This window comes from Gigantopelta aegis, unplaced genomic scaffold (assembly GCF_016097555.1).
Source record: "Gigantopelta aegis isolate Gae_Host unplaced genomic scaffold, Gae_host_genome ctg1945_pilon_pilon, whole genome shotgun sequence".
Taxonomy (NCBI): Eukaryota; Metazoa; Mollusca; class Gastropoda; order Neomphalida; family Peltospiridae; genus Gigantopelta; species Gigantopelta aegis.
This window is the reverse complement of record NW_024532807.1, coordinates 1-14,594: the sequence shown is the minus strand read 5'-3', so window position 1 is coordinate 14,594 and position 14,594 is coordinate 1. Positions and strand designations below refer to the sequence as shown.

Here is a 14,594-nt window from a genome sequence, read left to right as displayed (position 1 = left end):
GCCATTCCAATACTGTTCAATTTGTCCAATATACTGATAATAATGTATAAAATTTCTTTAATTCCTTCTCTTCCTTGTCTGGCTATCTTCAAATGATTGGACTTCATCTTCTAATACCTGGTCTAGCCTGTTAAAAACTGGTTTTCAACTGGTTTATAAGTTGTATTGTACTTACATGTTTTGTTAATAACATGTGTTCATCTTTGTTTAAGTATATAGTCATCATTTTATACCCACAATTAGTACAATAGCCCCTATGTAATTGAGAATATAATTTACTTGTCCTTTATAATTATGTACTGACTTAGTTATTGTAGTAAAATTGACTTCACATTGATGTTGACTAAAGAGGAAACCCCTAATATTAAGAGAATTAATCAATTTTTTTCCTTAACTTTTGTATCCATTTCACTAATGCATCTGCTAATGGTTCGTAATACTAAATTTCCCAGTTGTCATGGTAATAACGCATTATTATAGCTACCACTTCTCTCCAAGCAGAGCCATATTGAACAGCTCTCTCAAGTAATGATGTAGTAATGTTTGAAGGTAACCGTACCCTTTAGTCTTTGCTATTGTTAATAGTTCTATGATTTGTGATGTGTTCTTTACACATTCTAATAACTTTTTGTTATTGTAGTACATCGAGGAGTGTGACCATTTTGATGTAATTGCTTGTACGTAAGCCACGCCTCCTCTTGATGCTCATGAGCAAGATAATAATTAAGTTTTGACGTTAATAAACTTAATCCTAATAACGGTATTAAATAATAAATTTAACAAAATTTAATATTACCAGGTTTTGTGACTCGATTGGCAACTTCTAATACTTCTTTTGCACTTGCTTCATCTTGAAAGACTATGACATCATATTACGTCATTATTCTGTTATGGGACAAATGTACTTGACACATGTGAAGAAAGTGAACTTATAGTTCTGTCACTGGGTACTGAACCAGTTGCAACAAGCTCTCGAATAAGGATATTGCCCTTCAGGTAAGTTTCTTTTCTTTTGTAGATATGATATTCTTCCTTCCAATGCATTTATATGAGTTGTAATGGTCGATAGAATAGACGACTCGTACTGTAAAACATCATTTTGTTTGGAAATAGTATACGGAATTCATCAAATTTCCCCATTGCATTTCTATAGAAATTTTCAGAATGTTTTCCGTTCACGTCCGTATTCTACACTGCCCACAAACCACAACGTGGTACTTTTTTCTTTTTTTCTTACCTCTCATTTTACTTTTCCTCTGCTTGAGAAGACGTCCTCAGAATATCACTCTTGGGTTATTTCATCCTTATGCTGATGCTGGTGGAGAGGAGGAGAACGAGTTTATGGCATGCAGTATCAGCTATAGTTCACAAATGGCCTCATATTCATTGTATAATATATACTGGAGAAAGAGACAAAACTGGAGACAGTATATTAGAGAAAGTGAAGGACCGATTTGGAATAGACTTACCAAAAGAAAGAATACAATTATTTTTTTTACGTTTGCGATGGCTAGTTGAAGCAAAAACAGGCCTCGTTTTACTCTCCTCGGACAATGCCTGGGTTCGGTTGTTCTTGGACTAGAAGCTCTTATTAACTTTCGTCCACATATTTATTTTGATACAATGGGCTATGCTTTCACTTATCCATTATTCGTTGGTTAGTAGGATGTTATGTTATCACTTACGTTCACTATCCTGTGGTCAGCACTGATATGTTATCAGTGGTTGATCAGGGCAACAAACTTATAACAATTCTCAAACAATATCTCGCTCTCGTTTCCTAACCAGATTAAAATATATGTATTATCGTTTGTAGCTATGTTAATGGTTTTGTTGGCCGTCGAGCTGATGTGGTCATGGTTAATAGTCAATGGACGTATGGCATATTGACCATATTTGGAAATCAAGAGGTATCTGTATTGTTTATACCTCCATGTGATGTGGAGACATTTCTAAATGTTCCAGACAAGAAACTGACAAGGTGTGTTAGAATTGTCTCTCTTGGTCAGTATCGTCCTGAAAAAAAACCAGCGGAAACAATTAGAGGTTGTCAAAGCTATTATGAGTCAAGAACCTAGGGGTCAAACCCCTTCTCTCTATAATTGGTAGCTGCCGAGATGAGGAGGATCAACGTCGAGTTGAAGACTTACGGAAGTATGCATCTGAATAGGCATAGATGATAACGGGGAATTTTTAGTAAATGTGTCGTTCACAAGACTACAAAGTGAATTAGGACAGTTCATGCTGCAATTCACACAATGTGGAATGAACATTTGGTGGTATCAGTCTTGTAGAGTGTATGGCAGCTGGATGTATCATGATTGGTCATCGTTCAGGAGGGCCTTTACTAGATAGTGTTAAAGATACAGAGACAGGTTTTTTAGCTGATAGTGTGTAAGAATATGCAGATTGTATATGTTCTGTTATTAACATGACTCATGGAAGAGCGAATGGCTATTGTCTTATCTGCTAAATCTTATGTTAAAAAACATTTTTTCAGTTCATAGTTTTGAGGAGAGAATTGTTTAAAGCCCTTGATCCCATAATAAATAAATTTAATTAGGTTTTAATTATAATTATTTGTACACTAATTGATTGCTGTTTGATAAATTGTTTGTACACACGAGACAACAAATTTAATGATATTTCATGAGATAATTAATTCCTTCATTAAACTAATACTTTGTTGTTGATAGCTTGAACCAAAATGATCCTATAGCCCAATAAAATCAATCAATAATTTTTTATTATTTTAAAAAATCATACCAGTGATTTAGATAGTGAAAATAATGTGTAGAGTTTCTGTCTAGTCTCAAACCCATGTGACTTGGGAATGAGGCTGTGGTATGAATCATAGAAGTCTCTATTAAAACCACCAAACATTCCTGCTATAGATAAGTCAAACTCATGATGTCCATAAAAGACAGCTGGATCAAAAATCACTAAAAAAGAAATGAAAATTAATTATTTATATTTACAAGCTAACCAGGTCCTTGAGTAGTCTCAGCACTATTACCACTCCAGAGATCACCATGTAAATAATGAAGGATATATAGGGACCAATACCAGTAAAAAATTGAGGTAATTTGAGTTGAAGATGTGACCATAATTCCTTCACTTGTCTGTTATCATACTATATGATATCACAATATGTGTAATGTTGTTGTGTGTGTAGTACCTTTGATAAGACAAGATATATTTGAGGTTGTAAGCGTTGACTAGCATAGAACATCTATAAATGAAGTATTAGTACATGTGGTAACTGGGTTCCTCACTATCCAGTCTGATGTCCATGTATTTGGCATTGGAATGAACCCACAACATGTAGTAGACTCAAACCCAAACTTGTCTATGTATTGGGACTTGTTTCGTCTTTTCCACCCAGAATGAAGAGAGGTTCCTCTTGTTGTGATTTCAATGATAAATTATGGAGGTGGAGCCTATATGAGAGAAAAATATATACTCTCACTCTCTCTCTCCCTTACCGAGCAAGTTGTATACCTAATTCTTTCATAAATTTTCTAAGAGGTGTCATATCTAAATGATCCATTACAAAAAATCCAGCCATTACCATCTGGTCCTGGTACAACCTAGACACATATAATAAGTGATATTAACAACAGAGACCAGGTACCTTATGTGGGCACGGCACAGTTACCATCTTTGTAGCTGATATTGCTTGTAATCCTGCAAACTCACCATCAAACATCACTTTAGCCTATAATACTGTAGTTAATATATAGGTGTGGTTTATTTTATACCTTGTCGTCTTGGTTGTGTTTTTACAAAAACTTTCCTGCCATCATCAAGTTCATAACTCCGCCCATCCACTAATGCATCCTCCTCCAGTTCTACTCAATGCACGTACTGTACAAGTTTGTAGTTCTCTTTGCAGAAAAATCTCCATGATGAGTACACCCACAACAAATAATTAGATCAGAAACAGATCACGTGATTTTTAGTTGGCTTGCACTCTCTTTGACATGGCTTCGAGAAGAAGTCTGTTAGAAAGTGACGGAGAGAGCAGTGGATCGATGAGTGAAGGTTCTTTCAGAAGAATTACGGCTCTTTCAGACATTGGCGTGGTTGCGGAGAATGGCTATGATGGAGATTTTTTTTATGTTTTTTTTTTTTTTTTGTTTTTTGTTTTTTTTTTTTTTTTTTTTTGATGTTATTTATTTTGGATTTATTTGTAATTAATTTTTTTTTTTTTTTATTTTATAATTTTTTTTTATTTTTTTTTTTTTGTGCTTTTTGTTTTTTTTTTTTTTTTTATTTTTTTTTTTTTTTTAATAATTTCAAAGATACCTCCATTCCCGACGACGATTTGCAGCCTCTACTTCATAGAAAGATTACTGAAAAAACATCAAGGTGTCTTAATACACTTAGTTAGATCCGTAGTTAGATTAATAACCATTTATACTAAAAGAATAAAACATAATTCAATTTATTTTAAAACGATTTTTTGTAAATAATTATTTTACTCTTTTTTTCTTTAGCTCGTAAAAAGAAACTTGGAATGATATTTGGTGTCACAATTCCAGTATTCTGTCATATTTAGTGTCATCCTCTTTTTAAGACTTGGTATGGTCGTGCCGTAGGACAGGTCAGTATAATATATAACTGATGATCACACCACTATATATATATATATAATATATATATATATATATATATACATATATATATATATAAATATCACATCAGATTATCAAAACTGACCTCAACATTTCATTGTTGTAGGCTGGTTATCTGGAAACACTTGCAATGTTATTCATTGGTTATCTGTTGTTGTTTTGACTGTTCTTTCAATATCAGCTATCTCAACTAATGGCAATGTAGAAGGGGGTGGAGTTTACTGTATCCTTAATACTGTACACGATATATAAGACTTGGACACACAGGCACATTCGATTATATAGACATTGTTATATAGGGGTTAAAATATATGCAGTATAGTAGATGTAATGATGATATGTGCGTGTGTATATATAGAGGATAGATGAGTCATTGATTACCATCATCTCCTGTTCAGAGAGATGAGGTGAGACCTGACAAACAGTACCCATGATAGGTTGTAACAACAATGTCATCATTAAACTGTTGATGTTCCCTCTGTTGAAGATGATGCCAGTGGTATTTCACTAGGAATAGACAAGCCTTGATCTATTAGTGGTATAGTGTCAGTTCTTTCTGGAATGGATATGAATTACTTGCTGTTTCCAATTGCTTTCTCTTGCATTATCACGTTGTTCTATAACAATAGGAATCAGATTATTCTGTAGGTTTTGATAATGGCACTCTGCTTTCTTGTTCATCATCTTCTGGAACATCATTATAAAGTGTTAGTTCACCACTTTGTTTAGTAAAATATTTATAATCAATACAATGAGACATTATTGACTGCAGGTTGTTGTAGCCTAGGTCTGTCAGAACATTACTGTTCAAATGCTTTTATAGTAATTTTTGTTTTGATAACATCTGTGCTAGCATAATCTTGTGACTTCACAAATTTTTGGAAAGGAAATCTTTTCTAAAAATAGTAACATGTCATAATTACTTCCTTTGAGGATGTGATCAAACAGGATATAAATAATAATATTATATCATGTTTCTCCTGACACCTCAAGGAACTCATGTGGTTCATGGAATATATTTGTCATATGACACGCAACATTTAGTTCTAGTTCTAATATTATAAACTAAACATTACATTTGTTATTTTTCCCCCCCGTAATGATATCATATTAATTTAATAGTTATGATTAGTCGAGCATTAGGTCCTGATTTGGAGATCAGTCGGAGCTATTTTTATTATTGCAAATATTTTTGGTTCAGCTACTTATATCATGGTTAGAACCTCATTAAAAGGAGGTGTGGTTTATATGTTGTATCAATATAGGATTTGTGGAAGCATTAATGAGTATTTAGGTAAGGGCGGTTCCTTGCTACGAGGCCATTGTGATCGTGATAATATTGAGCATTGTATGGATTACCTGATGGATATGTTTTACAAAATTATTTATGGAAGTATTATTTTATTATTTTGTTAATTGTTTGTCTTGTGGAGCTGGTAAGCTATGGTTGTGTTAAGTTATAATATGATTTGTATATTTTATAGGTCTCTTTGCTAAAACCACCTTTCTCATTTTTAGTAGTGATGTTTCAATAGTAACAATATTGGTGAGTTGATAGCTCAACCCCCCACACACACACACACACAATTGATTCATTTCATATGCCACACCCTTTAGATTAGTTTTGGAGTTCAAAAAGAAATTTCTGTTAATATTCCTCCTGAAAACTCACTGATCAGCGCAATTAATGAAGTATGTATGAGAATGTGTGTGTGTGTGTCCAACTGTGACTTGTCTTTTGTAGACATTGAATTATACTGGATTTAGTTTTGATACATTTTTTGGAAATGTCAAGGTAACATAGTCATGTGATATGTCACATGATTGTCACATGACTTTCCTCTTTTAGTCCATTATAGTCCGAGATATTCTCAAGGTGGTCTTGTACTTAATTTTTCAGAAAGTTTTTGCTATTCTATTTAATGGCTGCACTGGAATAATGGGTGGGTGGAGTAACTATAGATAAAGATAAATGACCACACCTATTTTTTTATATAGCTGGTGCTAATATCTCTGGAGATTTGAAAAAATCCTAGTGTTGCAATTCCTCAAGGAACTTTGCTAGCTTGTGGCCTCACTTTCTTATTTATTATAATATTATGTGAGTCAAATGACTGTCACGTGATGGTCATATGACCTTTATTATTCCACAGTCACTTTCACAGCATTCACATGTGATCGCTCATTATTAATTAATAACTATCAATTATTTAAGGTGGGTATGCATCCATTTTAAATTATCCGTCTTATTTTTTTTATTGATTTTTAGGACATCAATTTAATACCAGAGTTTATTACAATAGGTGTCTTTGCTGCTACCCTCTCAGCTGCTCTAGCAAACTTAATAGGAGCTTCTCGTGTTCTATATGCAAGAAAAAAGCTAAATAGAGCAGACTGTTTAGTTAGTCAGCTTGTTTATTATATTTATATTACTTGTTGTTGTTATTAGGTGTATTCTGCATCCATTACTTGGACTGTGGGAAAAAAGAAAGAGCTATTGTTGCTGTATTGTTTTCATGGATGCTTGTACAAGTGAGTAGAGTTTGGAAATAGACGTATTTCTCTCTCTCTCTCTCTCTCTCTCCCTCTCTCCCCTCCCCCCCCCCCCCCCCCCCCCCCCTCTCTCTCTCTCTCTCTCTTGTTGTAGGCTACTCTTTTATTGGAAAAAATCAATGCCATTGCTCCTATTGTGACAATGTTCTTTCTTCTCTCATAGGAGTAGTCAATTTAGCATGTTTAGCTATGAAAATTGCATCAGCACCTAAACTTCAGGTCCCTAGTTATTAAACATTATAATTAGTTAATTAATAGTTATTAATGCAGACCTACTTTCCAGTTTTATGCTCGCTATACATGTAAGTTTAGTATAGACTCCTTAATTTGGTTCTTTTATTGATTTTTGTGTATAAGTACTAATAGCATTTCTAGGAGCTTTAAGCTGTTTTGGTGTTAATGTTTGTTATAAATCCATTATATGCAGCAATTACATTAGGGGTAGTGAGTAAATGGACATATGAATAATGGATGATGAATGGGACATAGAGAAATGGATAGATAGTATACATTCCTTCATTTAGTGATAATGATTCTATTGTTTGTGATTCTTTTGTTGAGATCTCCAGCCACGCCTTGGGGGGATGTATCGCAAGCTCTGAATCTATCATCAAGTAGGACCACACCCATTCTAAAATATGAGATTATTACCATATATTAGGTCCGAAAATATTTACTTCACCTCGATATCAGGAAAAGTCATGTTAAGTTTTGGAGACCAGAGATATTACTGATGGTATCAAATCCTAGGTCAGCGTTCCGACTAATCAAGTTTTGTAATGATCTTAAGAAAGTTAGTAGTTTTATGTGTTTCATTGTATTTATCTGTCCATTGCAGGGTGGTCTTTAGTTCTAGGTCATGTTGTAGTGCAGCCATTTAATCGTGATGTAGCACAGTATTAACACCGACAACTTAAAACATGGCTGGATTTTTACAGATATCAAAATTTAAAGCATTTGTAGAACTTAATGTATCTGACTCCATTCGTTCTGGAACAAGAAGTCTTCTTACAGTATGAAAAGATTTGTCTTGATCATTACTCTCTCTCTTTCTCTCTCCACAGTCAGCTGGTCTAGGTGGTATGAAGCCCAACATATTGGGTTTAGGGTTCTATTGTGATGATATACCTCAAAGTTGTCTTGATGATCTGAGAGTGTCTTTATCAAAAAGATCTAAAATTGTACGAGTATTAATAAAAGATGATTCTTGTAAGTGAATTCAAAATTATTTCATTTATAGAATTATTCTTTTTTCCTCAGTACAAAAATATGACATTGTTAATAACAACTTACCTCCATTAAGACAATCAGTAAGTCTACTCCCATATAATAATAATAATAATAATATAATAATATAATAATATAATAATAACAATAACAATACAATAATAGTAATATATTGTATTATTGTGTTAATAGAAAGACAGTCAGACTATAAAACCACAAGAATATGTTGGTCTTATTCAGGTACTATACAATAGACTATTGTAACATTACATTTTATTAATGTATTAACAGGATGCCATTACTTTAGGAAAGAATGTTTGTATAATGAGACAGTAAGTAAAATAAAATATTGACATTTTAATATATTTATTGTTTAGTTTTGAGAACTTTATAACACAATCTGGTCAACAGTTATATTGATGTCTGGCCTTTGTGCGTTCGTTTTAATGAGGAATTTGGATAATACATTTACATTATTAATGCAACTTGCTTGCATTTTGCATATGAAAGATAATTGGAAGTCTTCAACTAGTATAAGAATATATTATATACAGAATGTGATAGTAAGTCAAGTGAATGATGGATCGATAAATTGATAAATGGACAGATGGATGAATTGATGGATAGACAGATGACAAATGGATGGATGATTTTTTCTCCTTCAGGTAATGGAAAATGGAAAAAGATGTGATGATCGATTTCCTTAAAGAAGCTCGAATTGAAGCTCAAGTTCAAGTATTTATATTATGTCATATATTATAATATATCTTGTTATAATTACAGGTTATTCCTCAGATGATGATATACAATGTGGTTTCTTTAATACATTCACTGAAAGTTTCACAACTGGAGCTCGTCAGGTACTTATAACTTATTATATAAATTATGAATTAATTACAGGGACAAGGGAGGAGTATTATAATGCTATTAACAGATTACATGAAGGAACATTCCCACAATGCCAGTAAGACCTCTTCTCTATATATACGTACACTCATTGTCTATTGTTTTGTGGTAGATTTTATCTTCACTACATTACCCACTGTTCCCTGACGAAAAGGAAGCTGCTTCAGTTTACATTGAGAATTGACATATTATCAAGTAATAGGAATTATCATATAGCATCGTATCATTAAGACACTGTAGAATTATATGATGTTTGATGCTAGCTGGCTAATACTAACTTTAATGCACTCCTCTCTCTCTCTCTCTCTCACAGATAACTTGCCACCGTACTGTCATGGTACATGGTAGTATGCCAGTTATCACAACTTCTATATAATAAAAAATATAACTCTTGTATATTTATGACTAGTTTATGTTACACATATTGTTATTCAAAACATTGTATTAATTCCTACAGGTAATGTGTGTTATATGGTTGGTTTGCTTTCTCTCTCAATTTTCTTGATCAATGTTAGCATTTTGATAGCAGCTAGAATCATTTGGACAATACTAATGAACGTTTCCAACAGTAATATTGAATAGTGAAGACAAACATGAACGCGTATAATCCTTTGTAAATTCCAAATATGGAATCTAAGGTGGGAGTAGAAAGGTAGTACAAAAGGGTTTTAAAAATTTAACTTACAAACAGGACCAACACCGAAATATAGCAATATATTGACTTAAACAGAGCTCATTTCCTCCACACATAAAGAAATGGATACTACCTAATGAGAGAATTAATAATTAAAGGGGCAAAAATCACATTTACCCTATTTGAATAAATAAATCCCGTAGCAATAAATTTTTAAACATCTTTGGACTTTCTTGACCAGCATTAGTGAGCTAAAAAGAGGGGTGTCTTATATTGTCAATCCCTACATGTATTGTCCATTTATTTGATCGATCCATTCATCCATTTATCCATACCTATACATTTGTAACCAAGTTGACTTGCTGATATCTAAAATGGCCAATATTTGCCAGAAAAAAATATTGTGGATAAAACATAGCCAACACTATAAAAACACCAAGATTGATACTCTAAAGATAAAAAAAGCATTGTTCTAATAATAGCAACATAAATGACATCGCTCTACACTGCTGTCAGTAACCATATCTAACACAGCACCAAATGAAGTACCTAAAATAATAAAAAACACAGTACATTTCATGACGTGTAAATCTTGATTGTTTAATTTATATTACCAGATCAAATCCTATTTTTTGTTATTAATATTTGACATTATTTACAATAATTTCTAATGTCTTCAAAACATATTCACTTAGCTACCTTGATTGAGTGTTCTTGCTTGCAAAGCACCATCAAAAGCATCAAGGGATTGACTAACAAGATAGACTGGAATCCTATGTTAGGTTAGTAGGCATACTATAAAGAGCAATGAAGAGAGTTACAATTCTCACCACTAACCTGAATAAGAGAGATAGCGTGATATATATTAAATATAAACTTACCATAATATTGGGACGAACAAGAAAACAAGGAACCCGTTTCCTCGCATTTTAGTTTTAGGATATGTATAACGTTTACTAGACTTCATACGAAAAACGACTTTTTTTCCTTTAACTCTTAAAAATTAAATGGAGTCTCGAGGACTCAGATCGCAGAACTAGAAGTAATAATTAATATTAACCCTTTGTATTCTCTTTCTTGTTGCCTACGACACAAACAACATGGTGGACCAATCATTAGAGAAAGTAATATAATAATAATTAATAAGACTTAACAACTGACGTTACTTTTGTTTATTGTAGTCATTTACAATATGTTATCTTCTTGGAAGAGCTTTAAGAAATGGAGATGCTGAACAGTTTCTTTATGAGTATGACAAACGTCTGCTACTTCTCAAGAAGACACTCCCAACTCTAACCAAGTTACCATATAAACTATTAGTGTATCTTTTATTTATTCTCTCTCTATAGCTTGAAAATTCAAAGAGTTAGCTAGAGCTGTGTCTGATTTATCAGTACATCAATTCTCTTTACTAGAACACTCATACCATGAAGGATTATTACAAGACATACCAATAGACTCAATGTCTTTATCAAATGTACCTGCTGCTATCTCTCCAGTTCTCTTTGTTGTACTACAAGTGACCTCAGGAATATGTTCTGATGACAATGAGTCTAGCAAAGTAGCCAAAAGAGTAGATCAGTTAGCAATGAAGGACTCAATCACTGATGACACACATCAGTAAAGAGAGACAATCTACTGACATATCTGGTGTTTATATGTACTGTATGGTAGTGTAGTCAAAGTTGAGAGACTATTGACTTTCATTTGGAGAAGAGAAAAAAAAGAGAGTTTACTGATACTCATAAATCATATGTCCAATTTTTATGGAATGGTAAATGATATTATAATAAGTAGAGATATATTGTCAGTGTTTATAGGTTGGTGTGCAGTACAAAGAGACCTCACTTTAGCTAAAGATGATCTATAAGTTTATGTAATTGGACTGAGAAACATTACGTCAAAAGTACAATTTATTATATAACTAATTTATATATTTGAATTCGGATGGTATAAGTAATTAAATTACTATTATTTATTAACTGCAATTATAATAATTAATAAAGACTATAACAACTACTTGGTAAATGACTTAATAAATTATAAAATTAGAAATTAATTAAAGTGTCTTGACCTCCAATCATTGCATGAGTTTTGGATCAACCCACTTTAGTCATCAGAAAGGGTTAAAATTTGCTATGCATGCATGTAAGCGTAATAGTCACTGTTGGTGAGTCATATTTTCCCTGCTGCCTGTGAGTGTCATTAAATCATGCAAATATAGATGAACTCTACATTCCATTTTTTTTGTGATGCTATTTATAAAGTGACAGTGATGAAGGAAAGATATGTTTTAACTATCAATAGTACACAAAGCATCTGTTAAAATTACATGATGTTTTATTTAGAGTGTGTTCTTTTGAACTATTTTGAAAGTGAAAGCTTATCATGTGATCTAATATAAACATGGAATTAACTATATGTGACTTAAAAGAATTTAATTTACTGCTTAATATAATATGAGATTGTTTCTTTCTTTATGGTGGCTATAAAATAAATAATGATAAAATTTAATCTATAAAATAAATATATTTAAATTACAGGGAAGGATTAAAAGATTTTTAATGTTTGTGTACTAACAATGACATTAATATATGAAACGATCATTCTGCACAATATGACAATATAATAAATATATTAATAATTAGTCTCTTTTCTTCTGATCTACTTCAACAATTTTAATTGCAGCTACAAGTAATTGAATAACATTAATTATTTGTTTTAAAACAAATATTGGAGCTGTGAAGCCAAAGGAACTTGCCACAATCCCATATCGATTCCAAATAAAGCAACTATATAATTATAGGAAGAGAAATATTATAATACAACTCACTACAGTATAGCAACAATTGTAATAAGTATATGCATATTATGTACATGTCATTGTTTAGGTTATGTAGTGATATATATAGAGGTATACTGTAGAAGTGGATTTGTTGATTTAAACTAATCCTTGTCATTTTTATTGTAAATAGTACACAACAAGATACTTTGAAGTAGTAAAGATAGCTGTTTTAATTACTAATACATTACAATAGACATTAACAATAGTAATTAATGGTGTCAACAAAAGTAGGCAACATATTTCCCTATTAAGAGAAAGCTACACATGCTCTACCCTTCCTGTTATTACAGTGCAAACATACAAATGTGTTAAAGTTTAAATACAACTTACTGAGTGGTCCAAATGGAATAATACTGTAAGTATATTGATATCAGACAAAGTTCACTTCCTATACCCACTATAAACATGAAAGACTGTAAAAATAACTTAAATACCTTATAAACAAATATATATAACACATACTGGATTTGATAATAGAATTTTAGTAAACGATTTTTATAATTTTTAGAACTTTGTGATTTTTCTTCACCACCCAATAATGTACTAACAAGGTAACCAGACAATGATTACTCCTATCATTAGTACATCATTATTTCATTAAATACCTGTATACATACATCCAATGACTTGCTATATCGAGTATTACTAATAATTGTATGCAAAAGGAGTACTGATTATAAACGTTGCTAAAACGATAAAAAGTCCAAGAGTCGAAACTCTAGACTGTCATTATATAATAGTATTATCAACAAATATTACCTGTCTATTATCATATCCAAAGTTGCTCCAAATGAAGAAGCTGTTAGAAAAAAAATAATTAATAACAATTATAATTATAATAATTATAATAAACGATATATTACTTTGATTGAGTGTTCTCGCTGCGTAGCCATCAAATTCATCAAGAAAAAAACTGATAAGATAGAGTGGGGCTGCTATAGTTGGAGTAGTACTATAATATAGTGCTGTTAACAAAGCAACTATTCTTCCATAATCTGATCAAATAAGAGTTATTGAAGTTCAGTGGAATTATATCGTACCAATAATATTGGGAACAACACAAGAAGATATTTTCTGGCTCTTAATTCGCATTAATATGTGTTAATAAAAATGAAGCAGTCATTGTGGTAACAATAATAAACACTCAGGATTAAGTCCGTATACTAACCACGTGCTTCCTCGTGGTAGTATAGTTTTTAAGAGAAGGGCGTTGGCGTTGTTGTCAGTCTCTGGTAAGTCAAGCGAAGAGAGAAGACTGCTGGTATAATTAATGATTCTGACAGAAGGTAACCATCTTTTGAGTCGCATGTGGTCCAGTCGATGGAAACTATTCGTGTATTGTTTGTCTCCTGCTGCCGTTATCATTGTTAGTTGATGCAATATGGCGGCTCAGAAGCTCATAGACAACAGTTCACTATAGAGAAACCCGTCAAGTGACCAGTGAAGAGGTAGTCGTACCACAGTCTAATCCCATACTAGACATGAGTGTGGTGGGTGGCCCCCACAAACCCAAGCACTGATAATTGCAGCTGCTAGTCCATCCGATTCTGGTTTATGTAGAGCCTTGCACGCCTCTTCCAACCACATTCAAGACATCATTTTCATCTATTCTAACTCCTCATCCTCTCCCTCCCACACCCTTATCTCAAACGAGTCACCCTTCATATCGTTTAGCAGATGCCCACTCAAAAAACCTCCGGAGGTCCTGCCCGTGCCTCAGTTCAATTACCTATTGAATAGTTGGACGATTTATAGGGAGACAAGGTCGTAATATACAAACACGTTACTTAGT

The 14,594-nt window shown here is 32.6% G+C and overlaps 1 protein-coding gene and 1 pseudogene across 1 annotated transcript; both read right to left on the bottom strand.

The window, feature by feature from the left end:
* Positions 1-2,647: 2,647 nt before the first annotated feature.
* LOC121391191 lies at positions 2,648-3,907 on the bottom strand (annotated as a pseudogene).
* An 8,694-nt stretch (positions 3,908-12,601) lies between these two features.
* Positions 12,602-13,797, bottom strand: LOC121391188 (the record flags this gene model as incomplete). Its single annotated transcript, XM_041522895.1, has 2 exons — positions 12,602-12,696; positions 13,666-13,797. Coding segments are annotated over 2 exons (227 nt in total), but the record flags the coding sequence as incomplete, so codon positions are not given.
* Between the last annotated feature and the right edge of the window lie 797 nt (positions 13,798-14,594).